The following is a 20,298-nucleotide window of genomic DNA, read 5'->3' on the forward strand; positions in this document are numbered from 1 at the left end:
CAGATGCATTTACCCGAGTTTGAAGTTAAGCGACTCAATTACAACTTACAACCCTAGCAACCAAATTGTTTACTTCACAACCGTTACCATGGCAACGTATAATCAATACGAATTTCGAAACCCAAAACCATTGCACACAAAACTTTGGCGCAATGCGCAACACTGCGCGTTCCTTTTTCAAATTTTATTTTTCTTTTTAAAATGTGACTTAAGTATGTTTTAGATTACATAAGTAAAGTTTAGGTTAGTTTTTGTTGGTAACGATGAGTTATCCGTATTTTTCGTATAGGCGGCCGAAAATGGACTATGGATTAAAGAGAGTTCCAGATTATACAGAGCTGGCTTATAAGGAGGCTGTGTCGAAGCTGAGATATTTCTTATCTGGGAACTATGCGCCTAGCGTAAGTATACCTACCAATTTTATTGATTTCGTGTTTTCGTTTTGACCGTCTGTCTGTCCGTCCGTATGTGTGACCTCTTAATTTGAAACTATCATGGATCTATGAGCAGATACGTACTAAAACCATGTTTTCCTCAATATATAATTTTCTCATTCGCTTAATTTTTGTCCATATTTGCGAGAACTAAAGGATTGAAACGTGAATGTTTGTTTTATAACAAAGATTATACATTTATTCATTGCATGTTTAAAAACTAAATGAACCAAAACTAAATGAAATATTAGGTTATGTTTTGTAGGACTAACGGAAAATACCTCTCTGTAAAATAATACGTACCTACACTCAAGACCAATAAAAAGTTTTACTTTTATTATACAAATTGACCCATTCTTATTTCTCTCGAGTGTAGAAGTCTAGTGAAAAAGCACTGTTTTCGTATTACAACATAGGCCTCAATTTCAGATCCGCAGCTACGGCGGTTCGGCCTCCATTAAGAACCTGGACGAGTCCGACGGGGATTTTGACAAGAAGTACTTACTGGACAAACCTCGGCCTCGCCTGACCGCCAAATATGCGTCGCTGTATGCTGATAGCTTGAATAACTATCCACCGCATACAGGTTAGTGGAAACATATTATACCTATATGTGACGTTATCTATGAAAAGGGACCTAATTATCGATGGCGCTTACGCCATTATTAACGATGCTCCGATATAAATACAATGCCGCGCGATGTTGTGCGGCGTAAGCGCCATCGACAATAAGGTCCCTATTCGTATATAATGCCCCATATATCCAAAGTAACATACTTAGTAAGAGCTTTTATGTCACTTGAGGATGCTAATTGTGTCCTAGCCTCACCTAACCAATGATTCAATAAAGGACACTTTCCAAACAAAACATTTTAAGAATTGTAAAATCGGAACAAAAGTGTTTTTAATGCAGAACATTGGACGCAATCATGAAATGCCTTAATATAAAATGCTTAAACATGACTAGTTATGTTAGTCAGTTTTTAAAAGCCATAGTACTTAATACCTATAAGGTAAAGGCTCAAAAAGAACCTGGACGAGTCCGATGGGAAACTGGACAAGAAGTACCTCTTAAACAAACATTAAGAGTTGAAGTAGTTAGAGACATATATAGGTAATTGTAGAGTGTAGACTAATAAAATCACATATTTTATGCATGCCTTTAATTAAATTCTACGATCGTTTCATAACAGGAAAATCGATTCCAATACCTCCAGCGACCGCTCCAGCGGACCTGACAGGCGGGACCAATCCGGACGTCGTCAACTTCATCCAGAAGCAAGAAGAGTACATTGAGCAGTTGGAGCGAGAGAGCCAGTACTGCAGGGTACGTATGGTAACACTTGCTGCTCATGTACTTTGCCCCTTACTGCTGCCCTGCCTTAAATCTTTTAAAGCGCAGTAAAAAAAAGTAGTGTCTAAAATATCAAAAAGTCACTCATATTAAAGAAATCATCGATCTACACAAGTATTTATTTTAATTTTTGAACCCAGATTTAAAAAAAATACAGGATAACCTCATTGCCTCTTTAAAGTCATAACAATTCTTAAGCAAAAACAAATAATAAGATAATGTTACAGGGAGGTCATTTTTGTCATATGATAACTAACGGCGCGATTCGGGAAATGAATTAGAGATTAACTAGATACGATATAGTAAATATATGTGACGTCCCACGGGTAAAGGTACCTTATGGCGGTTGGCACTTACGCTATTCTAACGCCGCTCCAATATTATTGCGGCGCTATGCGACGTAAGCGCCAGCGGCCATAAGGTACCTTTTGCCGTGGAACGCCACATATCTTTACTATATCGTATCTAGTTACTCTCTAATTCATTTCCCGAATCGAGCCCTAAAGTGTGCTCTATAAAGGGTCAAAGATTGAAATATCCGCAATTTTACGTCCAAAGAATCGTATACAATTTTCTGATCCCTTTTAGTTATTTGTTTAGTATTTTGTAATAGACGGTGGCTTTTTAATCGATATTATTTACGTGTTATATTTAAACGGAGTCTATTAAACGGACACTATGAATTCAAAAGGATACTTTTTGGAATCATCAATGCTTCTAATAGTGCTAAAAAGACCTAAATCTAGAGAGAGAGAGAGAGAGAGAGAGAGAGAGATCTTCGTTTCTGAAGTTATTTTTACACATTACGGCCACACTGTCTTATTAAGTACCTACTAAATATATTTTTATATTAATTAGGATGAGCTAAACAACCTCCTCGGCAAGGTGAAAGAAGTGATATCCGAAAACGAGCATCTCCACGAAGCTCAGAAGAACAACCTGATTTCCCGCATGTTTACAACTCACGGGTCTGAGACCGACGATCTAGATGATGTAGGGGATAGCACCGGCCTGGATAGTGATCATAAGGTACAGAGGGTATAACAGTTTAAGTTACATAATGTGAAACATGGTGATTTCCCGCATGTTTACTACTCACGGGTCTGAGACCGACGATCTAGATGATGTAGGGGATAGCACCGGTCTGGATAGTGATCATAAGGTACAGAGGGTATAACAATTTAAGTTACATAATGTGAAACATGGTGATTTCCCGCATGTTTACAACTCACGGGTCTGAGACCGACGATCTAGATGATATAGGGATTATAGGGGATAGCACCGGTCTGGATAGTGATCATAAGGTACAGAGGGTATAACAGTTTAAGTTACATAATGTGAAACATGGTGATTTCCCGCATGTTTACTACTCACGGGTCTGAGACCGACGATCTAGATGATGTAGGGGATAGCACCGGCCTGGATAGTGATCATAAGGTACAGAGGGTATAACAGTTTAAGTTACATAATGTGAAACATGGTGATTTCCCGCATGTTTACTACTCACGGGTCTGAGACCGACGATCTAGATGATGTAGGGGATAGCACCGGCCTGGATAGTGATCATAAGGTACAGAGGGTATAACAGTTTAAGTTACATAATGTGAAACATGGTGATTTCCCCAATGTTTACTACTCACGGGTCTGAGACCGACGATCTAGATGATGTAGGGGATAGCACCGGTCTGGATAGTGATCATAACCCATACAACCATTTCCAGTCGCCGTTACGACGCGGTGTTGACACATCTTGTGTCGACACCGTCTGTTTCGGTCACAATTCCAGTCGCAGAGTCGTCGCCGTGTCGACACAGTTACCAGAAATGGGGAAGGGTCGACACATGACACAAAGTGACATAAAGTGTGGTCGCCGTGTGCACACATTGTTTCGGGTTTGCGACTACTTTATGCCAAAATCATTCGTTCATTCGTTCATTTTGTTCCTGTCAAATGGAAACTGTCAGATGGAAAAATACTTAAATAAAAATAAGTGACATTAATACGCCATCTCTAAAACGGATTACAAGACGTAATTATATATTGTTTGCATTTATATTACAATAGGACTTAAATTATTATGGGGAATTAAACTGCTCGAGTGATTTGATAAACTAAGTGTAATATAATCAACGCGCCACCACACTGTTTTAGTTTAGCCGGAAATGAAATTGTTTACTTCTCAGTGCCTGTGTTCATAACTATATTATTTGAAGCATTTTTAGTACTTCGATGCGTATACTATACTTAAATAACAGAAATAACGCTTTACATACTACGAAACTTGTTAATTATGATGTATAAATATGGTTTAAGGCTGAGAAATATTGCAGTCACAAAGTAGTTGCAATGTTTCGACTTTGTGTCGACTCTGTGTTGACACATGACACGCGCTGTCAAAAGTAATAACAAAGTTACTGGTATGTTACTGGATTTGCAAAATGGCTCCTTGTGTTGATTTGTTTTCAGATATTCTCAAAGTGTAAAAATGCCGTGGTCAGAGATGGGCATTAATCGATTAACTGTTTATTCGACTAATTAATGGAATAAAAAAAGTTAATTCTCAAATTTTAATCGCGATTAGTTTAGTCGACCTAACATAGATTGAAATTGAATTAATCTGAATATTAATCGAATAAATTATCGATTAAATCTTGATTGAAAGTTGACAGGGGGCCATTTTTGTACGTAAAAATAATAGAAATGTCTTGCATGCAGATGGTAGCAAAACACTTTGTCATAAAAGTCGAGATGGGTGTCGATATATAGGTTTTAGGGAGTGCCGATTTCGAAAATAATGACCATTTTGGAATCCGAAATGGCGGCCATGCACTGTGTCATAAAAGTCGTCATGGATGTCGTTTTATACGTTTTAGGGGGCCCCAATTTTGAAAATGATGACCATTTTGGAATCCGAAATGGCGGCCATGCACTATGCCATAAAAGTCGTCATGGGTGTCGTTTTATAGGTTTTAGGGGGCGCAGATTTCGAAAATGATGACCATTTTGGATTCCAAGATGGCGGCCATGCACTATGTCATAAAAGTCGTCATGGATGTCGTTTTATAGGTTTTAGGGGGCCCCGATTTAGAAAATGATGACCATTTTGAAATCCAAAATGGCGGCCATGCACTATGTCATAAAAGTCGTCATGGGTGTCGTTTTATAGGTTTTGGGGGGCGCAGATTTAGAAAATGATAACCATTTTGGATTCCAAAATGGCGGCCATGCACTATGTCATAAAAGTCGTCATGGGTGTCGTTTTATAGGTTTTAGGGGGCGCAGATTTCGAAAATGATGACCATTTTGGATTCCAAGATGGCGGCCATGCACTATGTCATAAAAGTCGTCATGTATGTCGTTTTATAGGTTTTAGGGGGCCCCGCTTTCGAAAATGATGACCATTTTGGAATCCAAAATGGCGGCCATGCACTATGTCATAAAAGTCGTCATGGGTGTCGTTTTATAGGTTTTGGGGGGCGCAGATTTCGAAAATGATAAGATTTTCAATTTAAAAATGGCGGCAATGCACTATGTCATAAAAGTCGTCATGGATATCGTTTTATAGGTTTTAGGGGGCGCAGATTTCGAAAATGATGACTATTTTGGATTCCAAGATGGCGGCCATGCACTATGTCATAAAAGTCGTCATGGATGTCGTTTTATAGGTTTTAGGGGGCGCAGATTTCGAAAATGATAACATTTTCAATTTCAAAATGGCGGCAATGCACTATGTCATAAAAGTCGTCATGGATATCGTTTTATAGGTTTTAGGGGGCGCAGATTTCGAAAATGATTACTATTTTGGATTCCACTTTTATGACAAAATACGTAGCCGCCATCTTGGATTATAAAATGATCATCGTTTTCGAATTCTGCACTCCCTAAAACCTATAAATCGACATCCGTGACGACGCAAGTTATCTTTATTTTCAGATCTAACAAATTGCTACAGAATACAAAGGACAAAAAAGAAGCGAGGAGGTAATGAAACAAGCAAAAATACAGATGATTCCTCGACGCAATTGGGTGATTCTTAAATTGTGTCCAGATTTTTTTTGTCATAAAAGTTTTTATTTTTCACATATTACTCTCACAAGTTCCGTGACATTTCGACCTTGTAATTTTTTAAGTAAATGTTTTTGTTTATCTATGAGGATCTCACTCGAATAATATAATCAAGGTATGTTTATATTTGATGATTGAAATAGTAACGCAAAAAATATATATATTTGTGTCTTATATTCCTGCCGAAGACTTTTATTTTACCTTTTCCTTCTACACAAGTTTGGCCAAGTAATAAGAATTTAGGGCTCTCAATTTTATTTTGACTTCTACAACAGTAAAGCTACGAGGCCATGTTTGGTATCGTTTTCGTATAAATTCGCAGTACCAAATTTAGTTAAGGTATCGCATTGACACCATTCCGAAGTAAAAACATATAAACTTATTAAAATACTTTCTTTTAAACTCCTCTTCACGCTTAAACTGCTGAACAGTTTTAATTTAAATTTGGTACACATATATTTTGAGTCCCGAGTAGGGCATGCAGTACCGGTCCCGGTACCAAGAATTTCATTTCCCGGTTCTGGGCATGGCCGGAACCGGGATTCCCGGTTCTTCCCGGTTCTCAAGGCATCTTTTGATTACTTTTAAGAAATTGTTTGTGTTAGCGTACAATCTTTATGAATTACTTATTGTCATATAAATAATTGCATAAAAATTAATAAATGACTTATTTTATTGTAAACAAACACTTAATTGGCGTTCCAACCTATTTTACCAAATTAACCGACACACTGCCTCGGCCCGGGCGTAGCGTAGTCGATGCACTCAGCACTATGACGGCACGGCCTGCCTGCACGAATGTCTACTTTACTAGGTTAGTTTGTCGGGTTATTTGAGTCCCCCGTTTCATAGCACCATTATTAAATGTTATGTTATATAATGTCCCGAGCTAAAGTACTAAAACATTACTACTATTGAAATGGGAATAAATAGTCATATGATGAGAACCGGGAAGTACCGGTACCGGGTCTTCAGTACCGGTTCTTTTGACACTATAAAATTCCCGGGAATATGAGAACCGGGAATTCCCGGGAGCATGCCCTAGTCCCGAGACAGGACATAATAAGTTATCTCAAAAATCATCCTTTAAAGGTAAATGAGGTGTAGGGGGGAATTCAGAATTGACTTCTTGAAGTTAATGACATGACTTCAAACCTAAACTTAAACAGTATTATACTGTTTAAGTTTAGGTTTGAAGTCATGTTTTTTTATCATTTTTAACTAAATCAAAGATGTAGACCATCCCAAATTTCATATAAATCGGTTCAGCGGTTATTGATTTCCCGTACAAATTTCCACGCCACTTTTCACACCTTCAAAAGATGATTTTGGTTATAAGATCTATCCTATGTCCTGTTCCGGGACGCAAACTATTTCTATACCAAATTTCAACGAAATCGGTTCAGCGGTTAAGCGTCAAGAAGAGTTTCAAAAAAACCGGCCAAGTGCGAGTCGGACTCGCGTATTAAGGGTTCCGTACATTAAGTCCGACTCGCGCTTGACTGCACATTTCTAATAGGTTTTCCTGTCATCTATAGGTAAAGAACTATTTTGTGTATTCAGACGGACATACATACAGACGCACGAGTGATCCTATAAGGGCTCCGTTTTTTCCTTTTGAGGTACGGAACCCTAAAAAGATTTATTTTTATTTTGTGGAATGATGTCAATGTGATATCTTAAATGGATTCAGCACCCCAGATTTATACGAAAACGATACCAAACACGGCCTAGCACCTTCACTGATATAGATATATCAAGATAAAATTGAGAGCCCTAAATAAACTTTCAAGAGCGGATATCTCAAAAACTATTCAACATATCGAAAAAATTGACTGAATAAACTTGTAACAAATTAAATTAACTTTCATTTTGTATAAGTGGCCATGTCGCTGAGATGCATAGTTTCCGAAATATAATCGAAAAACGGGAAAATGGGACCTTCAAAGCCCCCTCTCTCCCCCCCGCTCAAGGGCTACGGCCGGGGACTTTTGATATGTTCACCTCCTAACTTGTCAAACCGAGTTACGGAGTCAAAAATTGTGTTCCGAGCATTTCCCTCTACAACTTTTGGAGCATTCGTTGCCTGACCTAAGTAGCTTATTGAATTTCTTTAAAAACTTTTCTGTAAAAGGTTGACGGGTGTTGGGTGTTTATATGGTTTCAGTCGATTATTATCATTTGCATTGCCCATGATGACTTACTAGAATTACGAGCACACGAGACACTAATAGTAGTTTGACAAACCTTGGTTTTCAAGAGGTATTTTATATTGACATTTGCTGTCACAAATTTGCTGTCAGATTTAGTCGCAAACCGCACGCAAAGTGCACACAAATGTGTCGACACCTTGTTACGGAAAAGTGTAGACACGGCGACGACACTTTGTTTCGAAACAATTCTAGACACATTGTGTGGACTCTGTTACGACACATCTGACATTTAGTTACCACTTTGTGATTCTGCGACTGGAATGGTTATATGGGAAGGTACAGAGGGTATAACAATTTAAGTTACATAATGTGAAACATGGTGATTTCCCGCATGTTTACAACTCACGGGTCTGAGACCGACGATCTAGATGATATAGGGATTATAGGGGATAGCACCGGTCTGGATAGTGATCATAAGGTACAGAGGGTATAACAGTTTAAGTTACATAATGTGAAACATGGTGATTTCTCAAATGTTCACTACGCACGGGTCCGAGACCGACGATCTGGATGATGGTGGGGAATTGGCGATAGCACCGGTCTGGATAGTGATCATAAGGTACAGAGAGTAGTGCAGGTTAAGGTACATAGTGTGTAACAAGCTGATTTCTCGATATATTCACTCAAGAATCTGGACTATGTCGGAGATAGGACTGGGCTGGATAGCGATCATAAGGTACAGTATAATGTACAGAGGGTAGAACAGTTTAAGGTACATAATGTGAAACATGCTGTTTTCCAAATGTTTACTAGTTCACTACGCCCGGATCTGAGACCGACGATTTGGATGACGTTGGAGATACCTCTGGGTTGGACAGCGATCATAAGGTACAGTATAAAGAACATAGGGTAGAGTAGTTTAAGGTACATAATATGAAACAACTGAAACAAGCTGATTTCCCGTATGTTCACTACACACGAATCTGAGACAGTCGAACGAAGCCCCTCAATTTTAAAATTTATTTTAGTTTAGTTTTTATTTGGTCTGAAAAATGTGTCTGTGTGTCTACGAAGGTACTGAGGTTATGAAATTAAATATTAGATCTTCGACGTATATTCGGCACTATTTTATATTTAAGCTCCGAAACTAAAACAACAAACCAATCCCAACTGCCAACTTTACTTTGTATATAAATTGTCTCTTCCGTGCAATTCACAACTTTACCTTCCAGCCATCAATTTTGAACCTTCTTACCTTGACTTAAGTTTCAAAATAGCTCCACATACTGATATGAGCATCGTGCATTTATAGGCCACGATAACCAAGACACGCAAGCCGAAGACTCGAACCACGAGACTCGAAGGACCGAATATAGTCTTCGAGTCACGCATCTCGGAGTTGGAAGCGCAGTTGGCGCAGTCGAAAATAGACCTTAAGAAGGTTCAGGTAAGATTGAATATTTAATAGTTAGGTTTTAACTATAGGTACATTCAGATTTTCATGGCAATCGCATTTCTGATTGTGATCGAAAATCTACCTTAAGAAGGTACAGGTAAGATTTAATGTTGAATGGATTTTAGTTCTATCAAGTTTTTCATTCAAATCGTGTTTTCGACGTGGCGCACTTATTTTGCTTGCAAATATGATAAGTCCTTAAATGCTTACAATTTTATTGTGTCATTTTACTTGCAAATATGCTACTTAAATGCTCAATTCGAGTTTTATTAATCATTTTAATTGATGCTACTAAATAAGGGACTCTCTCTTATTTGGTATTAATCATTATGTTATGACTTTTATAATCTTTCAGGATGAAAACAACGAAAATAAGCGCAAGCTTGCCTCTGGGCTCGTTGACTCAACTTGCCTTGACGGCTTTAAGCGGCAAATCGACAATTTGCAAAGGTTAGTACCTACACATACATTTTTGGTAAGGTTAACGTAATCGAATTTACTGTTGTGAGACATACTAACATTAAATAATTGATAAAGGAGACCTAGGCTCTCGCATAATCTGACAGATGGATTTACCCGAGTTTCAAGTTAAGCGACTCAATTGTACACTGTGAACAACTTACATATTTTTACCAGTATTTTGCATTTGAAGAGGTATCAAAGCAGTATAATTTTTCAGAGACAAATCCTCCCTGGAGTCCCAGATCTCCAAGCTGAAGAACAGCTTGGAACAACGAGACGGTGATCTGGATGGGCGATACAAGCGTAATGACGTCATCGAACAACAACTTAGGGACGAGAGGAATAATTTAGAGAACGAAGTCCGCAGATTGAAGGTATGATAACAGTGGTATGGCCCCCCTGGGGGACCCCTTAATCGTCATCGTCATCATCATCGTCTCTTAGACGTTATCGGCCACATCGACTGCTTTTCTACCGCTGAGAGTGTCACTGGTGCGCTCTCAGGTGACTGACGTAGCCAATCTTTGCAGCAAATATGCGGCCACAGCACTCGCTGCAGGTCAGCACTCCTCTGACGTAACTATATGTGATGGCCACAGGTGGTCTGGCCTTTAGCTCGTCACGCTTAACGTCGTTCTGTGCGTCACCTGGTTTGAAATTCAAGTACCTGCGTCTGCTCAATATGCCTCCACTGTGTACGGTCACCAGCTAGTTTCCCTTGTTGTTGGCTCTATATGAGCTCTCTTCATATTTTATGCCGCTTAACCAAATCTTTGAACCGCAGAAACTGGCCTCTGGTCTTGTCTAAAACTGGTCCCCCCTACGCAATAAATAAATAAAGGCTCATTAAAGGCGCGCGCGTATTAGTTACATGGCGGACTATTGAGATTATATCCAATTCAGCCGACCGATCAAATACTGCAATGCAATGTAATAATTTGGTAATTTATTAAAACCATAAACATAATTAATAACAAACTTACAATAAAAATTAACCTAAAATTAAAATGTAATAATGGAACTCGCATGAGAGTTCTCGCATGCCTAAATGAGCTTTATAGTAGCTCTAGATGTAATGTAGCTGGTCCTAACAATTTGAATGGTTCTCCAGGAGGATCTTGCGTCAGAACGCGCCAAAATCCGAGAATTAGTCGGCGAAGGATCCCGCCGCGCCATACAAGAGCGTTCAGCCGCGGAACAGCGATACAACGCACATTGTGACTCGCTGCAGCATGAGCTCGCTGCGCAGTACGACAGTGTGGCGAAGTTACAGGTTAGTCTACCTTACTGTATGAAGTCCCCTTCATTTTACCAGGATCCCATCATAAGATCCTGATCCTGACGTGATGACAATGGGTGTAAGTGTAACTATGAAGCCAGAAGGAAGCCCTTATTACCATTTTCCTAAATCTATCTCTCTTTCTTCGAAAAACAGGAAATCGTACTAAATAAAAAAAGGTACTTACAGAAGTATCACAAATGTCTTAACCTAAACCTAAACTAACAACACAAAAACTATTCACCAAATTCGTCCCGCGCCCCTCCAGATGCAAAGGAGCCCATCACGCTCGCCGCGTTGCCACGTTGAACCGCATTGGACAACCTTTGCATAAGGAAAAACAAAGATCCCGACGACTTGAAAACTTGAGTTTTGGAGTAATTTAAAAACTTTGTAATTGAAGCATTCTCTGCAATACACGATTCGAATCCAATCGTGTCATGCCGTGTTGAAATAAATTGGCAAAGTAAAGGATTTTAAACATAGTAGAGTAGTAGGTTGCTTACAAATATATTTTATTATTTAGTTGGACCTGGAGCGTCAGCGTCGCGAGGAGAATGAGCTGAAGCGAGAACTGTCGATGAAGAACTCCGCCATTGAGGAGTTGAAGATGGAACTGAAGGGCAAGACAGGTAAATACCTCTCCAATAATCCCATGGTTATAAAAATTAACGTTTCCAAAATATCCAGTACCGTTTTTCAAAAAAGATGTTACAGGTTTTTGACTACAAACAATAAAAGTGGTAACAAGTAGTAGTCCGGGGGACAAAAAAGTTACGGGGGGCGAAAGGGGTACTTTTTCGCAAAAACTCAAAATACAACTTGTAGCATTTACATTATAATTATTTCTTACCCAGCATCGCTTCAAGCCGACTTAACTCAAGCTCACGCCGAGAAGGCTTCTCTAGAAGAGGAGCTGGCTTCAGCACGTCTGGCGATCGAACGTCATCAACGCCAAGCCAAGCACGAGGCCAATCGGCTCAACTCGGAGGTAAACCGAAGACCTGCCACTAATTTTTTTTAATAGTCTTGGTCTTTTCCACGTCTTTTCAGTGGATATCACTCTATACTGTCATCCATGACACATTATTATCTGATGATGAGATCCTGAAAAAATCGAGGGAACTCGGCAAATAGACACACTGAAAGTGATTTGAGTGTTTTTAGGGTTCCGTACCCAAAAGGTAAAACGGGACCCTATTACTAAGACTTCGCTGTCCGTCCGTCCGTCCGTCTGTCTGTCACCAGGCTGTATCTCACGAACCGTGATAGCTAGACAGTTGAAATTTTCACAGATGATGTATTTCTGTTGCCGCTATAACAACAAATACTAAAAACAGAATAAAATAAAGATTTAAATGGGGCTCCCATACAACAAACGTGATTTTTGACCAAAGTTAAGCAACGTCGGGCGTGGTCAGTACTTGGATGGGTGACCGTTTTTTTTTGCATTTTTTTTCGTTTTTTCTTTTCATTATGGGACGGAACCCTTCGTGCGCGAGTCCGACTCGCACTTGCCCGGTTTTTTTAAAGTAACCAACTCGTGCATTTTCTCTCGTAAGGGGTCATCCATTAATTACGTCACACGAATTTCTAGGTTTTTTGACCCCTCCCCCCCCCCTTGTCACATTTGGTCACATTTGGCAAACCCCTCCCCCCTAGTGTGACGTCACATTTTTTCTACGAAATCGCCAAATCGAATTAAGTAAGTACCTAAGTATTATTAATATTTTATCAAAATATTTTTGATGATATAAATATTAGTAATTTTATAACCCAAAACTGCTTAGGAAAGAAAATTAAAAGAATAAAAACGATTATCGTTTTAAAAACTTGTTATTTAAATGTACAGCGAATAAAATAATTAAAAAAAAAATTTCGGTTACTGATGAAGTTAAAGTGACGTCACAAAGTTTGTGTCTCCCCCCTCCCCCATGTCACAATATGTCACATTTTCTTGACCCCCTCCCTCCCCCTAAACGTGTGACGTAATTAATGGATGACCCCTAAAGCACTAGGTATTTGGTGCAGTGGAATTGCAGAGATAGAAAAGTGATGACATGTCAGACTGTTATGTGAAGTCGGTCCCTTGATGTTAAAAAATAAATGTCTAATCTCTTGATTCCAGATTCAGTCATTGCGTCAGCGTCTGGACCGTGCGGATGCGGACCTGGTGCACTCACGCCGAGAGAATCTACGTCTCACCGAACAGATCGCCACTCTTGAGAAGGAGGTACTTTTTCATGTTCACCGTTTTTAGGGTTCCGTACCCAAAAGGTAAAACGGGACCCTATTACTAAGACTTCGCTGTCCGTCCGTCCGTCCGTCCGTCCGTCCGTCCGTCCGTCCGTCCGTCTGTCTGTCACCAGGCTGTATCTCACGAACCGTGATAGCTAGACAGTTGAAATTTTCACAGATGATGTATTTCTGTTGCCGCTATAACAACAAATACTAAAAACAGAATAAAATAAAGATTTAAATGGGGCTCCCATACAACAAACGTGATTTTTGACCAAAGTTAAGCAACGTCGGGCGTGGTCAGTACTTGGATGGGTGACCGTTTTCTTTTTGCATTTTTTTCCGTTTTTTTTTTTCATTATGGTACGGAACCCTTCGTGCGTGAGACCGACTCGCACTTGCCCGGTTTTTCTTCCTAGTAAGAGTTGGCATCTAGTCAGTTCAGAATGTTTCTTAACATTTTTGTTGCTAACTTAGTCTTCAGTCAGACTAATAAGGTTTTTATCTCCTATATCTTCTTTTAATAGAATGTAACTTCCGCAGCTAAATATGAAGAGTTTAACTCCAAATTCTCCTGAGAAGAACAAGAAAGAAAAAGAGATGTCCTCAGTGTTGGAATCAATTGAGAATAAACACGGTAAGGACCCACACAAAATTTACACTTCAATCTTTTCCAAATCTCTGTCATAGTCAACCACATTTGGGTAATCTAATGGGTAAACTATTGATGTTTTGAAATTCACATTGGCATTTTATTTTATTTCGATAAGTTCAAAACATTCATATTTTACCCTTTCATCATTATGCATGTTTACTGTATCGTGAAAGGGCTTGACTTCAATAGTTTATTCATCAGATTGTTTAATTCCATCTACTTCCCCTTATACAGCAAGATCTGTAAGCACTTCTAAATCTTTTAAAGCGACATGGTCCTTTTTAACTTTAGGATCGCTTTTGTTAGCACCTTTGTAAATTTCTAAAAGTAAAGTTGGAACATTTGGTCCCGCAGCAAAAACGGTTGCCGAGTTGGAGTCCATGATACATTCACAAAACAGTCTGATGGAGAAACTCACCGGAGAATGTCGTTTGCTCACAGACAAGCTAGACGACGCAAACCGTAGGCACAAGTACGAACAATTTTCAACTCTAATGCATGAACATAACACTCACTTTACTTCAAACTTTGGATCGTTTGAAACTGATAGACAAAGAATTCGCACACACATAAATAAACAAATATAATATACGAATGACTTAGTAGTAGTTGATGAAGATAATGAAATTAATAAAACAAATTCACTTACAGTCGTTGACATAATAAATAATGATAAATTTAAGAATGATCTTAACTATCACTATCAGTTTGAAATAAACCAAGAAGCACTTTAAATAATTCACATTATCATTGCCCATTAAACTCGAATTGTTTCTAACGTCGTGCTGTGTTTTTATTGGTGGCAGGCACGCAGTGTCGCAGCCGTACAGACGAACCAATCAGAACACAGCGCGACCACTCAAGATCCCGCGATCCCTCGAACCGCCGTACCCGGCGCCGCTCCGCAAAAGAGTCCGATTCGTCGAATAATTACGCGCCAATCACCATTGGCCCGCTGACGACCAATCAGGATCTCGAAAAGAAAGGAGAAAAGGTGTACAATCTGCCGCTTATGATTCAACAGCCCTTTTTACGGGAGAAAAAGGAGCCGATTAAAGTTGACATAAGCGTGAAACTAATACCGAAACCGAGGAAGAAGGATAAGAAGAGACGAGAAGCGGTCGTTGAAGTGATTGAGGAAAAAGGAGTTCTGAACACATTTAGCATGGAAGTCACTGATAGCGATGTTCAGGTTTTGAAGAAGACGGAAGAACCTATAGACAGCAAAGTAGAGAGTAGTGATAGTGAGCCCATGGCTGTTGAGAAGGAAGATGTTCCTGAAATTATAGATGGAAATAACAAAGTTGATATTGCACCTGCTTCCCCAGAACCCAGAGAAGATATAGCAAATCAAGCAGAAGATAATACAGTAAAAAAGCAAGCGGAAAATACAATCGTAGAAAATGCAGATGATGCCGTTACAGATAATACAGTCACAGAACAAGATCCGGAAACTACTAACAAAGTAGATGAGCAAAATGTTGATAGTCCGAAAAATGATGAAAATGCAAATGATCCACCAGAATCTCAGGTGGAAGAAACTGTACAACCTGAAATATCAGAGGCTCAAAACAACGATGAGAATTAAAGTTATTCAGAAGACAAACTGACGACTATATCAGAATTATCTGTGACTGAATGTAACGCGAAAGATTTAGGTTTAAGGTTTGTGCAATTGTAGATGCTTAAAGTAGATAGTTAAAGTTGAAAAATTATAAAACTTTATGTACCTAATGTTATTTGGATTTGATTCTTAAATATGTTATTGTTAGTCGTGACTTGAACAGAACAAAATGTTAAAAATATAACAATCATAAAAAAAATCTTTACTTTAGTTTGTATTGTTAATCAGTGTTGAAATAAATATCGATTGAAAGTACACGTTGAAACGGTTTGTTAGAGTAGGTAGATGTTGTAAAATTTTGGAAACATTTGAATCTTTAATGGGTAATGATAAATTAATCATGTGTGCAATAAATGTAATAATGTACTATTTATTTTTCAATATACCCATCAATATTTATATAGTTTATATAAACTAGAAATAGAGTATTATAGCTGTCACTAATCACTATAGTTTATTTTTCTTATTAGTTAATTACTTTTATTTCCTTGTTTACATTGTTTACATTTTGTATGATTACTATACCTTCTTTATTATAGTATATTTCTTCTTGTTTTGATATTTTATTGTATATTATAATATTTTATTTCTGAACAAGTATTCTTATAATTTCTTTTATATTATTTTCTCAATTTGCTTATCAACCTCATTCAGTCATATAATTTCACAGCTCTTAAATTTTTCAGAACGGAAAAAACACAATTGCTTTGCAGGAACGCAGAGCTTATGAGAAAACTGCGTAACCTGTGGTCTTCCCATAAGAAGTACTGCACAACAACCATCGCACGAAGCTACACGCCTTTAAGCGGCTACCCCAATAGCTCATTTGACTTAGACCGCACTTATTATACTTCGACACCGTATAGGAATAGATTTAGAAGATATGACGAAGGAGCGCTAACTAGACAATTTAGCGATATGTCTATTGATAGAATAGATTCTGACGATGATCCTGTTAAGGTAAAGAGTTCGTTTGATGTTGGTGATGGAACTGTAGTTTAGAATAGTCTGCTTAGAAATGTAGAATTGGCAGTATGTGTAATGTATGATAGTGACAGCAGTGACGCTATGCATGTTCATGTAATTAGAACAGATGGAACTTATAAATTTAAATCACGGAACGGCCTTATATTAACTTAATTCGAAAGCTCGTTTATACCTACTTGATAAACAAATTCCTAATGATTAAATAAATATCTATCTGAACATGAAATATCTGCTTTTGGTAATTCAGTACCTACTTATAAAATCCTAATAAAATGTAACTTATCCTGTATACATCAAATATTTGTCAAAAAATATTTTGTTCTTTTTCTCTTCTTGAATCTAAAATCAAATTGAAACCTTTTTCTTCTTTACATTATATGTTTAGAATTTTGCACGTGTGTGTGAGTTGTGTGTGCTTCACTTCTGATTCAGGGCGGAACTGGCAACTCTGCAGCGTCAAGTAGACAGCCTGGGGCGCTCCATGCAGTCTCCTAGCCCTCGCACAGGTCAGTGGCATTGATATTGTAGACAATATACATATCATCATCGATTTGTCAAAAATCTTCATCATGAACACCATTGTCTTTGTCTTTTACATGAATATTATTATCAACTACATACTCAAAATACTTATTCATGGAGTCTTGATTTTGTATTCTATATCAGTATCATTATCAACTACGAAGTATACTTCATCTTCATCATGGACATAATGGACAATAACATTTACTACAAGTTCTTCAACAAAGGTATATTTATGATTATGTGTCGTTATGTGAATTTTGAATATCTATCTTTCTATTAGCAGAGTTAGTTTAAAACCAAATCGTACTTTTCATCAATAAGTAACATTTTCTTTAAAGATGATCTTTAGATTTGTAAAAATGATTTTAAGCGATTATCAATATTTATTTTATAAATAATAAATAATACTTAATTAGCTAATACAACAATATTTCAAAATAAATCCAACATTCCAGCACCAGCCACGCACCTACCCTCAACCGACCGAAATGCACCTCCCGCCGCCGGTGGCCGACCAGACCATCCCCGAGCTGACCCCACCGGACACCCCGACCAGCCTGACACCAGACCTGACACCAGAGACCACAGACCTCTGAGCAAACAGGCTTCTAGAACATCCATTAGTTACCGAGAACCAGACCACACCATCCAACCAGACAAAAGATTTGCAGAAGAGACAACACCAACACAACTTGATGATAAGGGCCAACTTGATGGTAAAGAAGACGTAGCTGATGAGAAAGAAGTTGCATATGAAAAAGAGCAACATGAACAAGAAAAATATCCTGTAGAACACGTAGAACAAGCTTATGAGCATGGCTATGAGAATCCTGATCAAAATTACGCAGAGAAAACCGAACCGTATTACGAACAAACTGAAGGCTACGATCAGAACTATCAACAGAATTATCAGGAAGGTCAATTTGAGAATTACGAGCAGTATCCACAACAATATACTGATCCTAACGCTCAATATGAAGGACAATATGATAATTATGCGACAGATGGTACTTATCAACAAGAATATGATCCCACGCAATATGTTGATCCGAATACACAATATGTTGATCCTGCTACGCAATATGTTGATCCGAATACACAATATGTTGATCCTGCTACGCAATATGTTGATCCGAATACACAATATGATCCGGCTACACAGTATGTTGAACCTACGACAAAAAGGCCTGCAGCACAAGCTGTAAGGTCTGAAGCACAGCCAGAACAAGCACCTATGGAACCTGAATTACATGAAGCACCAACGGATAGCAAAAGAAGCAATTCTCCAGTGAAGGGCCAGAGTTAGCTTTAGTTTTCGTGCAATATTTATTTGTTTGTTAATTTTTGTGTTAGTGATAGTTTTACGGCGTTTATTCCTACGGAGCTTGAAAATTTGCATGTTTTATCTTTTTTTTTCGTCGTTTTAACGTTTGTCCCGACTTTTTAGAAAAGCTGGGGTTCTCTTAGCTATATTTTTTCTGTTATGTTACGTTACAAAATTGTAAGTGGGGGTGAAAAACAAACCAAAGTATTTTTCACTGATATAATATTTATTAAATGCAAATAATGTCAAAGGGGCATGGCACACTGCGTCGTATTATAGCGACACCCATCGGAGCGACGTGTGAATCGGATGCAGTGTGCCATGCCCCAAAATAGGAAAGATTTCTAGTTCAGTAGGAATTCATGTTTTGAACATTATTGTAGACGCTTTCAATGTTAGTACGTTACATTGTATAGAGACAATATTTTGCTCAATACAAACAAACTATATCCATAAAGTCTTTTATTGAATAAGAGCTTTTATCCGCCAAAGACCCCCGCTGAGGGGCTATTCATACATTACGTAATTTCAAATTAGGGTTGGGGGGAGGGTTGGACATCGGATGATGGCATGACGTAGGAGGAAACGGGGTCATTCGAAGCATGATTTTTGGATGATTTTAGGGGTGGGGGGGGTCAAAAATCGTCAAAAAATGATGACGTAATTTATGGACAGCCCCTAAGACAAGACAAAGACATATAGTACGACATAAAATAGTAGAATTTAAATAAAATTGAACTAAATATAATAAATTCCATTTGTTGCCATGTTTAAGCATTAGCATTTTACGTCAAAAATGTGACAGTTACGTAGAAAGTGGCGTTCTCAATCATTTTCTCCAATTTCTTGTCGGACTATACTCGGAGTTGACTATATCTCTTCTGACTCTTGCACACGGCGCATTGAGTTTTCACATGTTGAGGCGCGGGCAAGACAAAGATAGTAATATTCTCTGTCTATATTTGAAATGAGATAGTCCTTTAACAAACTATACTTGCGTATGCATGTACAGTCAGCCAAACTATTACTTTAGCACTGGTGCATAAAGCCTGACCAGGAATATATGATCATTGTCAAGAGGGCGCTATTCAGTATAGTCTGAACAATGTGGATTGGCAACTCGTTATTTTGACTTACTTACTTTTACTCACTCTAATCATAATCAGTATCCAAATATTCGGAGTTCAAATTTTTTTATTGTCGGTTTTTACCGTATAAAATTCATGTATTTTCTTACTCGTCACACATAGGTCAAAATTACCTTACATAGGGTCTGCTACATTGTCAATGAATAAAATTGATCGTCTTCAAAGCCCATAGCAAAGAGAATAGAGTTATTGTCATAGTAAATTTTGTAGTCACTGTAAATTTATTGCCATCTATCGACACAAGATTAAAACTAAAAATGAAAATGTATATCTTTGCCCATAGTAAATATTTTTCAAACACATCTTTGTTACTGTACTTATTAAGTATTTCCTTATATATTTATATATATAGTATAATGTATTGAGCCCCATACATTCCACGACTCTTCTCTTTTCGCACAGACTCTAACATAACACTACAATAACCAAGTCGTAATAACCAGACTATAATGACATTTTGATTTGTTTACTTGTCAGCTCTGTTGTTAATTTGGAAATGTTTCGTAGCGAAATAGTTTAATTTCCCGAACGGTTCTTTTCCAGCAGTTTATTAATTACAATGTTTCGCTCTTGATTATGTATAGTTGTGGCCAT

General features: G+C 38.1%; 2 protein-coding genes across 3 annotated transcripts; both read left to right on the top strand.

Moving 5' to 3' along the window:
* Positions 1–104: 104 nt before the first annotated feature.
* Positions 105–15,919, top strand: LOC134801813 (serologically defined colon cancer antigen 8 homolog). 2 transcript variants are annotated; one of them, XM_063774437.1, is made up of 14 exons: positions 107–401; positions 864–1,020; positions 1,628–1,761; positions 2,647–2,817; positions 9,319–9,453; positions 9,818–9,912; positions 10,142–10,298; positions 11,036–11,197; positions 11,730–11,835; positions 12,061–12,194; positions 13,332–13,436; positions 13,985–14,078; positions 14,451–14,568; positions 14,903–15,163. In XM_063774437.1, the coding sequence occupies exons 1-14, from the start codon at positions 264–266 to the stop codon at positions 15,024–15,026; spliced, it is 1,830 nt and encodes a 609-aa protein (XP_063630507.1). In that variant the 5' UTR covers positions 107–263; the 3' UTR covers positions 15,027–15,163. The 2 variants fall into 2 exon arrangements, with proteins under 2 accessions (XP_063630506.1, XP_063630507.1); XM_063774436.1 differs by lacking the exon at positions 14,451–14,568 and having other exon boundaries at positions 105–401; positions 14,903–15,919.
* A 614-nt stretch (positions 15,920–16,533) lies between these two features.
* Positions 16,534–18,538, top strand: LOC134801721 (cytadherence high molecular weight protein 3-like). Its single transcript, XM_063774318.1, has 3 exons — positions 16,534–16,680; positions 17,140–17,213; positions 17,688–18,538. Exons 1-3 carry the CDS (start codon positions 16,667–16,669, stop codon positions 18,536–18,538), a joined length of 939 nt encoding a protein of 312 aa, XP_063630388.1. The 5' UTR covers positions 16,534–16,666.
* The last annotated feature ends 1,760 nt before the right edge of the window (positions 18,539–20,298 follow it).

This window comes from Cydia splendana, chromosome 23, assembly GCF_910591565.1.
Source record: "Cydia splendana chromosome 23, ilCydSple1.2, whole genome shotgun sequence".
Lineage (NCBI taxonomy): Eukaryota > Metazoa > Arthropoda > Insecta > Lepidoptera > Tortricidae > Cydia > Cydia splendana.

What these genes read in the sequence shown, in the direction of transcription:
- LOC134801813 (XM_063774436.1), top strand. Translation starts at nt 264, where the DNA reads ATGAGTTATCCGTATTTTTCGTATAGGCGGCCGAAAATGGACTATGGA. An exon ending in TAACTATCCACCGCATACAG is followed by an intron (nt 1,021 to 1,627) that starts GTTAGTGGAAAC and finishes GTTTCATAACAG; the next exon opens with GAAAATCGATTCCAATACCT. An exon ending in GCCTGGATAGTGATCATAAG is followed by an intron (nt 2,818 to 9,318) that starts GTACAGAGGGTA and finishes GTGCATTTATAG; the next exon opens with GCCACGATAACCAAGACACG.
- LOC134801721 (XM_063774318.1), top strand. An exon ending in GTCTCCTAGCCCTCGCACAG is followed by an intron (nt 17,214 to 17,687) that starts GTCAGTGGCATT and finishes CCAACATTCCAG; the next exon opens with CACCAGCCACGCACCTACCC.